At 50.3% G+C, this 12,500-nt stretch overlaps 2 protein-coding genes across 5 annotated transcripts in view; both read left to right on the forward strand.

Annotated features, from left to right (window-relative positions):
- The window catches only part of mtmr2 (myotubularin related protein 2), a 12,464-nt gene extending 3,418 nt beyond the window's left edge, over positions 1 to 9,046 (forward strand). For all 3 annotated transcript variants that reach the window (XM_053618168.1, XM_053618170.1, XM_053618169.1), the window contains 10 exons: positions 40 to 144; positions 414 to 497; positions 635 to 784; positions 2,941 to 3,129; positions 4,587 to 4,772; positions 7,031 to 7,237; positions 7,348 to 7,440; positions 7,570 to 7,683; positions 7,977 to 8,153; positions 8,265 to 9,046. In XM_053618168.1, the coding sequence (XP_053474143.1) occupies positions 40 to 144; positions 414 to 497; positions 635 to 784; positions 2,941 to 3,129; positions 4,587 to 4,772; positions 7,031 to 7,237; positions 7,348 to 7,440; positions 7,570 to 7,683; positions 7,977 to 8,153; positions 8,265 to 8,426 (1,467 nt within the window). In that variant the 3' untranslated portion in view covers positions 8,427 to 9,046. The remainder of the gene's footprint in view (positions 1 to 39; positions 145 to 413; positions 498 to 634; positions 785 to 2,940; positions 3,130 to 4,586; positions 4,773 to 7,030; positions 7,238 to 7,347; positions 7,441 to 7,569; positions 7,684 to 7,976; positions 8,154 to 8,264) is intronic.
- Positions 9,047 to 9,509: 463 nt separating this feature from the next.
- The window catches only part of fam76b (family with sequence similarity 76 member B), a 16,106-nt gene continuing 13,115 nt past the window's right edge, over positions 9,510 to 12,500 (forward strand). Inside the window, exons 1-4 of one of the 2 annotated variants that reach the window (XM_053618173.1) lie at positions 9,510 to 9,988; positions 11,125 to 11,189; positions 11,734 to 11,788; positions 12,373 to 12,500. The exon at positions 12,373 to 12,500 is cut by the window's right edge and continues 28 nt beyond it. In XM_053618173.1, coding sequence (XP_053474148.1) covers positions 9,902 to 9,988; positions 11,125 to 11,189; positions 11,734 to 11,788; positions 12,373 to 12,500 — 335 coding nt within the window. In that variant the 5' untranslated portion in view covers positions 9,510 to 9,901. The remainder of the gene's footprint in view (positions 9,989 to 11,124; positions 11,190 to 11,733; positions 11,789 to 12,372) is intronic. The other variant, XM_053618172.1, reaches the window with a different exon arrangement.

The raw sequence follows: 12,500 nt of genomic DNA on the forward strand, positions 1-12,500 counted from the left end.
TGTGTGTGTGTGTGTGTGTGTGTGTGTGTGTGTGTGTAGGACATGAGGAACTTGCGGTTTGTCCATAAGCAGCCGGACGACTCATTAAAGAAATCAGTGTTTGATGTGATGAACAAGTTTGCCTTCCCACTCTCCAACAACCTGGTGAGTGTGTGTGTGTGAGAGTGAGAGTGTGTGTGTGTGAGAGTGAGAGTATGTGTGTCTCTCTATACCACATTTAACCATCATCCTCCTCTCTGTGTTTCACCATGAACACGCAATTACGCATTAACACAGAAGTATACACCAGCCTTAACCCATCACGATTAGCCAATAGATAGATGATGAGAAGATGAACACACACAAACACACACACTGGTTTGTGGTTAAAACTCTCTCTCTCTCTCTCTCTCTCTCTCTCTCTCTCTCTGCAGTCTCTGTTTGCATTTGAGTATAATCAGGTTTTCCCAGAGAACGGGTGGAAAGTTTATGATGCTCTGGCGGAGTACAAGAGACAGGTACAGTGTTTGTGTTTCTGTATACAGTGTGTAAAATGTGTGTGTGTGTGTGTGTAAAATGTGTGTGTGTGCGCGCATATGTGTGTATACAATGTGTGTGTGTAAAATGTGGTTGTATATACAATGTGTGTGTGTAGGGACTGCCCAATGAGAGTTGGAGGATCTCAAAGGTGAATGATCGTTATGAGTTGTGTGACTCGTATCCTGCGACGCTGGTCGTCCCGGTAACCGTTACTGACGATGAACTGCGCCGCGTCGCCACCTTCAGGGCAAGAGGTCGCATTCCGGTCAGTGATATCATCACCCTCATTTCCAGCCTGTGCGTGAGTGAGTGCGTGAGTGAGTGTGTGAGTGCGTGAGTGAGTGAGTGAGTGCGTGAGTGAGTGAGTGCGTGAGTGAGTGAGTGCGTGAGTGCGTGAGTGCGTGAGTGAGTGAGTGCGTGAGTGAGTGCGTGCATGAGTGAGTGCATGAGTGAGTGCATGAGTGAGTGCATGAGTGAGTGCATGAGTGAGTGCATGAGTGAGAGAGAGTGAGTGCGTGAGTGAGTGCGTGAGTGAGTGCGTGAGTGAGTGAGTGCGTGAGTGAGTGAGTGCGTGAGTGAGTGCGTGAGTGAGTGAGTGCGTGAGTGAGTGCGTGAGTGAGTGAGTGCGTGAGTGAGTGCGTGAGTGAGTGCATGAGTGAGTGCATGAGTGAGTGCATGAGTGAGAGAGAGTGAGTGCGTGAGTGAGTGAGTGAGTGAGTGCGTGAGTGAGTGAGTGCGTGAGTGAGTGAGTGCGTGAGTGAGTGCGTGAGTGAGTGAGTGCGTGAGTGAGTGCGTGAGTGAGTGCGTGAGTGAGTGCGTGAGTGAGTGCGTGAGTGAGTGCGAGTGCGTGAGTGAGTGCGTGAGTGAGTGCGTGAGTGAGTGCGTGAGTGAGTGCGTGCATGAGTGAGAGAGAGTGCGTGCGTGAGTGAGTGCATGAGTGAGAGAGAGTGCGTGCGTGAGTGAGTGCGTGCGTGAGTGAGTGCGTGAGTGAGTGCGTGAGTGAGTGCGTGAGTGAGTGCGTGAGTGAGTGAGTGAGTGCGTGAGTGAGTGAGTGCGTGAGTGAGTGAGTGCGTGAGTGAGTGAGTGAGTGCGTGCGTGAGTGAGTGCGTGAGTGAGTGCGTGAGTGCGTGCGTGAGTGAGTGCGTGAGTGAGTGCGTGAGTGCGTGAGTGAGTGAGTGCGTGAGTGAGTGCGTGAGTGAGTGCGTGCGTGAGTGAGTGCGTGAGTGAGTGAGTGAGTGAGTGAGTGCGTGAGTGAGTGAGTGCGAGTGAGTGAGTGCGTGAGTGAGTGAGTGCGTGAGTGAGTGCGTGCATGAGTGAGAGAGAGTGCGTGCGTGAGTGAGTGCGTGAGTGAGAGAGAGTGCGTGCGTGAGTGAGTGTGTGCGTGAGTGTGTGCGTGAGTGTGTGCGTGAGTGAGTGCGTGAGTGAGTGCGTGAGTGAGTGCGTGAGTGAGTGAGTGCGTGAGTGAGTGCGTGCGTGAGAGAGTGCGTGCGTGAGTGAGTGCGTGAGTGAGAGAGAGTGCGTGCGTGAGTGCGTGAGTGAGTGCGTGAGTGAGTGCGTGCGTGAGTGCGTGAGTGAGTGCGTGAGTGAGTGCGTGCGTGAGTGAGTGAGTGCGTGAGTGAGTGAGTGAGTGCGTGAGTGCGTGAGTGAGTGAGTGAGTGCGTGAGTGCGTGAGTGAGTGAGTGCGTGAGTGAGAGAGAGTGCGTGCGTGAGTGCGTGAGTGAGTGCGTGAGTGAGTGAGTGCGTGAGTGAGTGAGTGAGTGCGTGAGTGCGTGAGTGAGTGAGTGCGTGAGTGAGTGAGTGCGTGAGTGAGTGCGTGAGTGCGTGAGTGAGTGAGTGCGTGAGTGAGTGCGTGAGTGAGTGCGTGAGTGAGTGCGTGAGTGAGTGTGTGAGTGCGTGAGTGCGTGAGTGAGTGAGTGCGTGAGTGAGTGAGTGCGTGAGTGAGTGCGTGAGTGCGTGAGTGAGTGAGTGAGTGCGTGAGTGAGTGCGTGAGTGAGTGCGTGAGTGCGTGAGTGCGTGAGTGAGTGAGTGCGTGAGTGAGTGAGTGCGTGAGTGAGTGCGTGAGTGAGTGCGTGAGTGAGTGCGTGAGTGAGTGTGTGAGTGAGTGAGTGCATGAGTGAGAGAGAGTGAGTGAGTGAGTGAGTGCGTGAGTGAGTGCGTGAGTGAGTGCGTGAGTGAGTGAGTGAGTGAGTGAGTGAGTGCGTGAGTGAGTGCGTGAGTGAGTGCGTGAGTGAGTGTGTGAGTGAGTGAGTGCATGAGTGAGAGAGAGTGAGTGAGTGAGTATGCGCGTGTGAGTGTGTGTGTATGATTGGACTGTTCCATTCTTGCAGGAGTCACATTAAAGTGGTATAGTCCATTCAGTGACCTGATCAGTGTGTGTATGTGTACATATATAATTTGACTGTTCTGAGTGTGTGTGTGTAGGTGTTGTCATGGCTGCACCCCCAGAGTCAGGCGGCAGTGGTACGGTCGGGTCAGCCCATGTCGGGAGTGAGTGGGAAACGCTGCAGAGACGATGAGAAGCTGCTGCAGGCCGTCATGGACGCCAACGCCCAGTCTCACAAACTCTTCATCTTCGATGCTCGACCCAGCAGCAACGCTGCAGCTAACAAGGTCTTACACACACACACACACACACACACACACACACACACACACACACACACACACACACAAATGTGCACACATACACATTCATCTGCACACACACATGTGTATGTGTGCACATATGTGTGTGTGTGTATATACATATATTCACAGTTGCAATCAGTATAATTCAACTCCTTCATGGTGAGCATCTTCAGCACTAAGTAGAGCTCCTTTTACTGTTATGACCCGCTGTAAGCAAGATGCAGAGCTTCTGCAGCGTTCCTGAGGAATCTTCTCCCGTTCCTCATGAGCAATGTCCTCCAGTTCAGTAATATTCTTGGGTTTGCGTGCTGCAACCGCCTTCTTCAAATCCCACCAGAGATTTTCTATGGGGTTCAAGTCAGGTGACCGTGATGGCCCTGTAGAGTCTTCCAGGACTTCTTCTGCAACCAAGCCTTGGTCCAATTTGAGGTGTGCTTGGGATCATTGTCCTGTTGGAAAGTCCAAGCTTTAGCTTCCTCACAGACGGCAAGATGTTTTCTCCTAGGATTTCCTGATGCTTCAATGAATCCATCTCTCCTTCCACACGCTGCAGGTTTCCAGTGCCAGAGGATGCAAAGCAGCCGCAGAGCATCACCGAGCCTCCACCATGCTCGACTGTGGACAGAGTGTTCTTTCTTCATTCTTCTTCCTCCAGACATACCGCTGATCCATCGTGCAGAAAAGTTCCAGTTTTGTTTCATCGCTCCACAGAACAGAATCCCAAAACTTCTGTGGATTATTTATATGATTCTGAGCGACTTTTCTCGTGCTTTTGGGTCAGTAGTGGTGAACGTCTTGGAGTTCTGGCATGGAAACCTTCTGTGTTTAGTTCGCGGCTTACTGTGCTCACTGAAACCTCAGTGCCTGTTACACCAAGTCTCGCTGCAGGACTTTTGCAGTCACTCGAGGGTTTTTCACAACCTGCCTTCTCACAAATCTGCTTGCAGCCTTTGATAGCTTCCTTTGTCTGCCCCGTCCAGGTATTTGATGCATTTTCTGCCCCTAGCCAATTCCGGTATTTCATGTATTCCAGCTCAAGCACACCTGGTGCAGTTAATGAAGCCCTCGACTGAGGACACCTGTTTTTGCATATTTGTGTGTTGTGAAGGAGTCTATTCAGGGGGTGAATACTTTGAGACAGGAGACGTCATTATAAGTTGCATTTTCAGTTGAATTTGGGGAAATTGCTTGAAGCATTCATTGTGTCGAACTATTTCAATTGCTTTTGTTTGATTTGTTCACTGCAAACAGCTGAAAGTCATTTGACAATAAACCTGATTTGTAATGGGGTTGAATTATTTTGATTGCAACTGTGTGTATATATTCATGCACACAAGAGCAACACGATTTCATCTTCTCAAAGCCCCGCCCCCTTCATACATCACCACTGGACAGTTAGTGTAGAGACTGAGTCTGTGTGTGTGTGTGTGTGTGTGTAGATGAAGGGAGGGGGTTGTGAGAGTGAGGATGCGTATCAGAATGCTGAACTCGTCTTCCTCGACATACACAACATTCACGTGATGCGCGAGTCGCTACGGAAACTGAAGGAGGTGGTCTACCCCAACATCGAGGAATCCCATTGGCTGTCCAACCTCGAGGCCACTCATTGGCTGGAGCACATCAAGGTGGAGTTTAACACACACACTTAGCGGCATAATAATATCACATTATCATTGTGTGTGTGTGTGTGTGTGTGTGTGTGAGAGAGAGAGAGAATGTTGTATGTCACTGGTCATTAATGACCATATACATTAATGAGCAGCTGATTTGTTTAACATTTGCACTTATGTTCCTTTTTCAACTGTTTTGACATTTTGAATAAAAATAATGTTAGAATTTATTTAATAGTGTAATATTGTACTGCAGCTTTGCTAAGGTGGGGGGGGTGGATTTGGGTGTGGGGAGGGTTGGTTTGGAGGGGTGGGGGTGGATGTGGGTGTGGGGGAGCGTTGGTTTGGAGGTGTGGGTGTGGGGGAGGGTTATTTTGGGGGTGTGGGTGTGGGGGAGGGTTGGTTTGGAGGGGTGGGGGTGGATGTGGGTGTGGGGGAGGGTTGGTTTGGAGGTGTGGGTGTGGGGGAGGGTTGGTTTGGGGGTGTGGGTGTGGGGGAGGGTTGGTTTGGGGGTGTGGGTGTGGATGTGGGTGTGGGGGAGGGTTGGTTTGGGGGTGTGGGTGTGAGGGAGGGTTGGTTTGGAGGGGTGGGGGTGGATGTGGGTTTGGGGGTGTGGGTGTGGGGGAGGGTTGGTTTGGAGGGGTGGGGGTGGATGTGGGTGTGGGGGAGGGTTGGTTTGGGGGTGTGGGTGTGAGGGAGGGTTGGTTTGTGGGTGTGAGGGAGGGTTAGTCTGGGGGTGTGGGGCAGGGTTGGTTTGGGGGTGTGGGTGTGGGGGAGGGTTGGTTTGGGGGTGTGGGTGTGAGAGAGGGTTGGTTTGGAGGGGTGGGGGTGGATGTGGGTTTGGGGGTGTGGGTGTGGGGGAGGGTTGGTTTGGAGGGGTGGGGGTGGATGTGGGTGTGGGGGAGGGTTGGTTTGGGGGTGTGGGTGTGAGGGAGGGTTGGTTTGTGGGTGTGAGGGAGGGTTAGTCTGGGGGTGTGGGGCAGGGTTGGTTTGGGGGTGTGGGTGTGGGGGAGGGTTGGTTTGGGGGTGTGGGTGTGGGGGAGGGTTGGTTTGGGGGTGTGGGTGTGAGGGAGGGTTGGTTTGGAGGGGTGGGGGTGGATGTGGGTTTGGGGGCGTGGGTGTCGGGGAGGGTTCGTTTGGAGGGGTGGGGGTGGATGTGGGTGTGGGGGAGGGTTGGTTTGGGGGTGTGGGTGTGAGGGAGGGTTGGTTTGTGGGTGTGAGGGAGGGTTAGTCTGGGGGTGTGGGGCAGGGTTGGTTTGGGGGTGTGGGTGTGGGGGAGGGTTGGTTTGGGGGTGTGGGTGTGGGGGAGGGTTGGTTTGGGGGTGTGGGTGTGAGAGAGGGTTGGTTTGGAGGGGTGGGGGTGGATGTGGGTTTGGGGGTGTGGGTGTGGGGGAGGGTTGGTTTGGAGGGGTGGGGGTGGATGTGGGTGTGGGGGAGGGTTGGTTTGGGGGTGTGGGTGTGAGGGAGGGTTGGTTTGTGGGTGTGAGGGAGGGTTAGTTTGGGGGTGTGGGGCAGGGTTGGTTTGGGGGTGTGGGTGTGAGGGAGGGTTGGTTTGTGGGTGTGGGGGAGGGTTGGTTTGTGGGTGTGGGGGGTGTGTAGATGTGGTGGGGGGTTGGTTTGGAGATGTGGGGGGTGGGGGGGTGTATTTGTAGGTGGGTGGGGGGGAGGGTTGGTTTGGAGGTGTGGCTGTGGGGGGGGTGTAGATGTGGTGGGGCGGTTGGTTTGGGGATGTGGGGGGTTGGGGGGGTGGGGGTTGGTGTGTGGGTGGATGGGGGTGTGTATTTGTAGGTGGGTGGAGGGGTTGGTTTGGGGGTCTGGGGAGGTCGGTTTAGGGGTGTGTAGAAATAGATTTGAGAAATGCTGTATGATGAATGCTGTATGCCATATGAACCATTATGTCATTAGAGGTGGGTGTGGCCTAGTGCTTTCCATAAAAACAATAATGGTGTAGAATTTCACATGCAGTACTTCTCTTTTGTAGTGTTCTGATGCACACATACACACAGCACTTCTATCTTCCTCATCTATTTTAGGTTGTCTTATTTTTTTTAACAGATGGTCATGAGACTAAACCCCTACTCAGATGGAATTAGTTTTCCATGCAGAGGTAAAGGGTGTGTTATATCCTGTGGGAAAAGGGCGTGTCATAGGTACAAACTACAGACATGTTATGGTCATGTGACCAGTAATGATCAAGTTTGGCCACGCCTAATACAACATATTAAAGATCAAAACACTCACTGTGTATTAAAATGAGGTGTGTGTGTGTGCAGGTGATATTAGCAGGTGCGGTGCGGATAGTGGAGAAGGTGGAGTGCAGTAAGACGTCTGTGGTGATCCACTGCAGTGACGGTTGGGACAGAACCGCTCAGCTCTCCTCTCTCTGCATGCTGATGCTCGACTCACACTACAGAACCATCCGAGGATTCCAGAACCTCATCGAGAAGGAGTGGGTCAGCTACGGACACCGCTTCCAGCAGGTACACACACACACACACACCATCACATTCACAGTGTGCTGAGATTCTGTCTCTGGATCTTTTACACTAACTAAGTTAACTCGCTCTGTGTGTGTGTGTGTGTGTTACAGAGGGTGGGTCATGGTGATCAGAACCACACCGATGCGGACCGCTCCCCCATCTTCCTGCAGTTCATTGACTGTGTGTGGCAGATAACACAGCAGGTCAGTTACCATAGTAGCCATCTGAGAAGCTCCACCCACTCTGGCATGTGATGTCTGACGATAAATGTGACACTCAGCTTTATGTGTGTGTGTGTGTGTGTGTGTGTGTGTGTGTGTGTGTGTGTGTAGTTCCCTGCAGCGTTTGAGTTTAATGAGTACTTCCTGTTGACGCTGCTGGATCACCTGTACAGCTGTCTGTTCGGAACCTTTCTGTTTAACTCCGAACAGCAGAGACATACTGAGGTGAGTGTGTGTGTGTGTGTGTGTGTGTGTGTGTGTGTGTGTGTGTGTGTGTAGCATTAGTTACCCTGTTCAGTATATAGTAGTGCACATAAACACCATCATCAGTTCCCTTTGTACTGCACTGAAGAATACTCAGTTGCGTGCTGTATAATGAGTGGAGTATGGAGTGCATTGGGACACGCCCACTGTGGAGTAGTGGATTGGGACAGTAAGTAACAAGTAGGGATTGGAGCACAGCCTGAGACTTGTCCTAATGTGTGTGTGTGTGTGTGTCTGTGTGTGTGTGTGTGTAGGAGGCACAGAAACGCACCGTGTCTCTCTGGTCCTTTATTAACAGTCAGTGGGAGGAGTTTGTGAATCCTCTGCATGTACACTACGACACGCACGTGCTTTTCCCCTCCGTCTCCATCCGACACCTGCAGCTCTGGACCTCCTACTACATCCGCTGGAATCCCCGCCTCAGACCGCAGGTACACACACACACAGACACACACAGGTTAGGTCAATTTCACACTGCTTTAGTAATTTACAGTGTGTGTGTGTGTGTGTGTGTGTGTGTGTGTGTGTGTGTGTGTGTACAGGAGCCATTGCATCAGCGATATAAAGAGCTGCTTGCTAAGAGGGCGGAACTTCAGAAACGAGTTGAGGAGCTTCAGCATGAAGTAGCCAATCGTGCGTCTGCGTCTTCAGAGAGGACGGGGTCACCCACTCCCCCCGCCCCCACTATACAGACCTTCATCTGATTGGCTTTTCTCTCTCTGTCTGTCTCTCTGATCAGACTTAACTGAACACACACTAATACACACTGTTAATGTAGCATGTTAGCTCGCTAAACTTTAACCCATAATGCCTTAGCAGTACTTTAATCAACAGTGGGTTTAATCATATTTATATAAACCATGCCCTCTCTTAAACTGGCCCAATCACATGACCAAAACCAGCATGGTCCAATAGAGGTGGTATACCTAAATGATGTAAGTTATAGAACACTGACTGGCTAATTCTTTAAGCGTAAAGTGAGAATGTTAGGGTGCGGTCATGCCACACTACACAGCCTAATTACCATATTCATTACCATATGATTATCATATTGTGGGTCAGTCTCACCTCTTGAGTCCTCTGTAATAAATACTTGAACAACAGCTTTGATCCAAATGGGTGAGTGTGTGTGTGTGTGTGTGTGTGTGTGTGTGTGAGAGAGAGAGAGATAGAGAGAATGAGTGGCATCACCCTCTAGCTGGAGTTATTTTATCTGTACACACACTAATATTACTGCTGCCATTAACACTCCGCTGTAGCCTGAATAAATTATTGTAACCAGTCAGATATGTTATAAATGTCTTATAAAGCTTTGTTATAAATGTTATAATGTGTTTGGATTTTTTCCCCCACCAGATGGTCAAGTTTCACCACAAAGCCAATAATCCAATAATTCTATATTTAACAAGAATAAATAAATAATCCATAAGATTATTTATTCATTTAAATAATAAATTCACCCAGAAATCACACCGCACAACTTTATATATATATATTTTCCCCCAGCTCTGAAACGACACAGCCGCTTCCGGGGTTTTAAAAAAACCACGTGATCGTTGACGTACCAGCTATAGTGTGCGTAACTGATGCGTCATCGGAGAGGGCGTATCCCCGAAATAGCTTGCTGGTTCGAGCATTGAGATTGGATGATACGATTCAAAACTCCAAGTCCCGCCCATATGTCCGCTTCTTATTGGCTCATTCGAGCTTCAATCGCTCGACTGTGATTGGCTGATCCCGCCCCCTGTGGGCGCTGCACATTGGCTGCTCTGGCTTTCCTTTGTGGTGGCAGTTCGCATCCGGTTCGTGAGGAGCCTGAGATACACAAAAAAGCGGAGAAAGGAATTTTTAAAGCTCGGAGACGGAAGCGGAAATCCGTGTTTTTATCTTTTATACATGAGTGTAAGAGTGAGAGCGGAGCTGAGAGAGTTTTATTATAAATTGTGAGTGAGGATTTTAGTGTGAGGACTGAGAGCGGAACCTGAGTGGAACCATTTTAGTGTGAACTGAGCTAACAGGCTAATGCTAGCTTAGTGTGTGTGTGTGTGTGTGTGTGTGTGTGTGTGTGTGTGTGTGTGAGAGAGAGAGAGAGAGAGTGTGAGAGAGAGGACTGTACCGGGGCAGTTTATACCGGGTTAGTGTGTGTGTGTGTGTGTGTGTGTGTGTGTGTGTGGCGGTGATGGCGAGCTCGGCCCTGTACGCCTGCACCAAGTGTAACCAGCGCTACCCGTTCGAGGAACTCTCTCAGGGACAGCAGCTCTGCAAGGTGTGTGTGTGTGAGAGAGTGTGTGTGTGTGGTCCTGTTCGCACCTGGCATGTATGTATGTGTGTGTGTGTGTGTGTGTGTGTGTGTGTGTGTGTGTATTCTGGGTGATGGGATGGTAAGAGTCTGGTCAGTTGCCCTCCAGCTCCCTCTTGCTGTATGAAACCTGCAGGCTGGAGATGCCCTCATAACGCCAGGTGCTTTACACCGATCAGCCAGAACATTAAAACCACCTGCCTAACAACGTGTAGGTCCTCCTTGTGCCTCCAAAACAGCTCTGACCCGTCGAGGTATGGACTCCATGAGACCTCTGAAGGTGTGCTGGACAGGCCTGGCCTGCGTGGATCGGACTTGTTTGTGCAGAACGTCCCTCAGACGCTGGATCGGACAGATCTGGTGAATTCGGAGGCCGAGTTAACACCTTGAACTCTTCGTCATGTTCCTCAAACCGTTCCTGAACAGTTTTTGCAGTGTGTCAGGGGGCATTATCCTGCTGAAAGAGGTCACTGGCCACCATTAGGGAACACCGTTACCATGAAGAGGACTCGGTCTGGAACAATGTTTAGGTAGGTGGTACGTGTCAAAGTAACATCCACATAAACACCAGGACCCGAGGTTTCCCATCAGAACATTGCCCAGAGCATCACGCTGCCTCCACCAGCTCGCCTTCTTCCCATAGTGCATCCTGGTGCCGTCTCTTCCCCAGGTAAGCACCGCACACACACCCGGCCTCCACATGATGTAAAAGAAAACCTGATTCATCAGACCAGGACACCTTCCATCGCTCCATGGTCCAGTTCTGATGCCCACTGTAGGAGTTTCGGTGGTGTACAGGGGGTCAGCATGGGCGCTCTGACCGCTCTGCAGCTACACAGCTCCAGGTGCCATGGAAACAAGATAATCAACGTTATTCACTTCACCTGTCAGTGGCTTTAATGTTGTGGCTGATGGGTGTGTGTGTGTGTCTCAAATGTACACTTCTGATCCGATCATCCAGGACACGTTAATGCCAGGTGTGAACAGGCCTGTGTGTGTGTGTGTGTGTGTGTGTGTGTGTGGCCTCCGAACTGAATTCAAACTACTCTCCTTCACTGTGTGTGTGTGTGTGTGTGTGTGTGTGTGTGTGTGTGTGCGCGCAGGAGTGTCGGATTGCCCATCCCATGGTGAAGTGTACCTACTGTAGAACAGAGTTCCAACAAGAGAGGTAATGCGCACACACACACACACACACACACACACACACACACACGTACACACACACTCAATAGTGAGGAACAATGAGACAAGTCGGAGCGTCCGTCTTGTGCATGACTGCAAACGCAGCACAAAATTCAGTGTGTGTGTGTGTGTGTGTGTGTGTGTGTGTTTCAGTGACTTTACACTTATCCACAGCCTGTGACGTATTTCTGGTGTGTTGATGTTAAATGTGGAAACACCGCATTGCTGTCTATAAACACGCTATAACCACGTTATAGACAGTGTAGTTAGTTTAGATGTTTGTTCAGACATTGTGTGTGTGTGTGTGTGTGTGTGTTGGAGCTGCTCGCGCACTGTGATTGGCTCACACACTACAGGAGTGTAACACACTTCCTCTTTATTACACACTGAAGTGAACATGCTGATGGAGTCATGACCAGCATCAGAGTTCCTGCTGAGAACATGCACACTGCCTGTCGATACACACTAATTATTATTATTATTATTATTATTATTATTATTATAATACTAATACTACTGTGTCATTACAGCAAAACCAACACCATTTGCAAGAAATGTGCACAGAATGTCAAACAGTTTGGAACAGTAAGTTTTCTGTGTGTGTGTGTGAATGAGAGTGAGCGTGTGTGAACGAGTGTGTGTGTGTGAACGAGAGTGAGTGTGTGAACGAGAGTGAGTGTGTGTGTGAACGAGAGTGAGTGTGTGTGTGAAAAGGTGTGTGAGTGAGTGTGAATGAGAGTGACCGTGTGTGAACGAGTGAGTGTGTGAACGAGTGTGTGTGAACGAGTGTGTGTGAACGAGTGTGTGTGAACGAGTGTGTGTGAACGAGTGTGTGCGAATGGGTGAACGTGTGTCTGTGTGAATGAGTGTGTGTGAATGAATGTAGGTGTGTGAATGAGTGTGAACGAGAGTGAGCGTGTGTGAGTGAATGAGTGTGTGTGTGAGTGAATAAGTGTGTGTGAATGAATGTAGGTGTGTGAACGAGAGTGAGTGTGTGTGTGAACAAGAGTGTGTGTGTGTGTGTGTGTGTGTGTGTGTGTGTGTGTGAGAGTGTGAATGTGAACGAGTGAGTGTGTGAGGATGACTGAGTACAGACGGTTATGTACTAAATGGGATCTTGTTAACTGTCTTTTCTTTTGTGTGTGTGTGTGTGTGTGTGTGTGTGTTAGCCGAAGCCGTGTCAGTACTGTAACATCATCGCAGCGTTCATCGGGACAAAGTGTCAGCGCTGCACTAACTCGGAGAAGAAGTACGGTCCGCCCCAGACCTGTGAGCAGTGTAAACAGCAGTGTGCCTT

The sequence above is a fragment of the Ictalurus furcatus genome, chromosome 28 (genome assembly GCF_023375685.1).
Source record: "Ictalurus furcatus strain D&B chromosome 28, Billie_1.0, whole genome shotgun sequence".
Classification (NCBI taxonomy): Eukaryota; Metazoa; Chordata; class Actinopteri; order Siluriformes; family Ictaluridae; genus Ictalurus; species Ictalurus furcatus.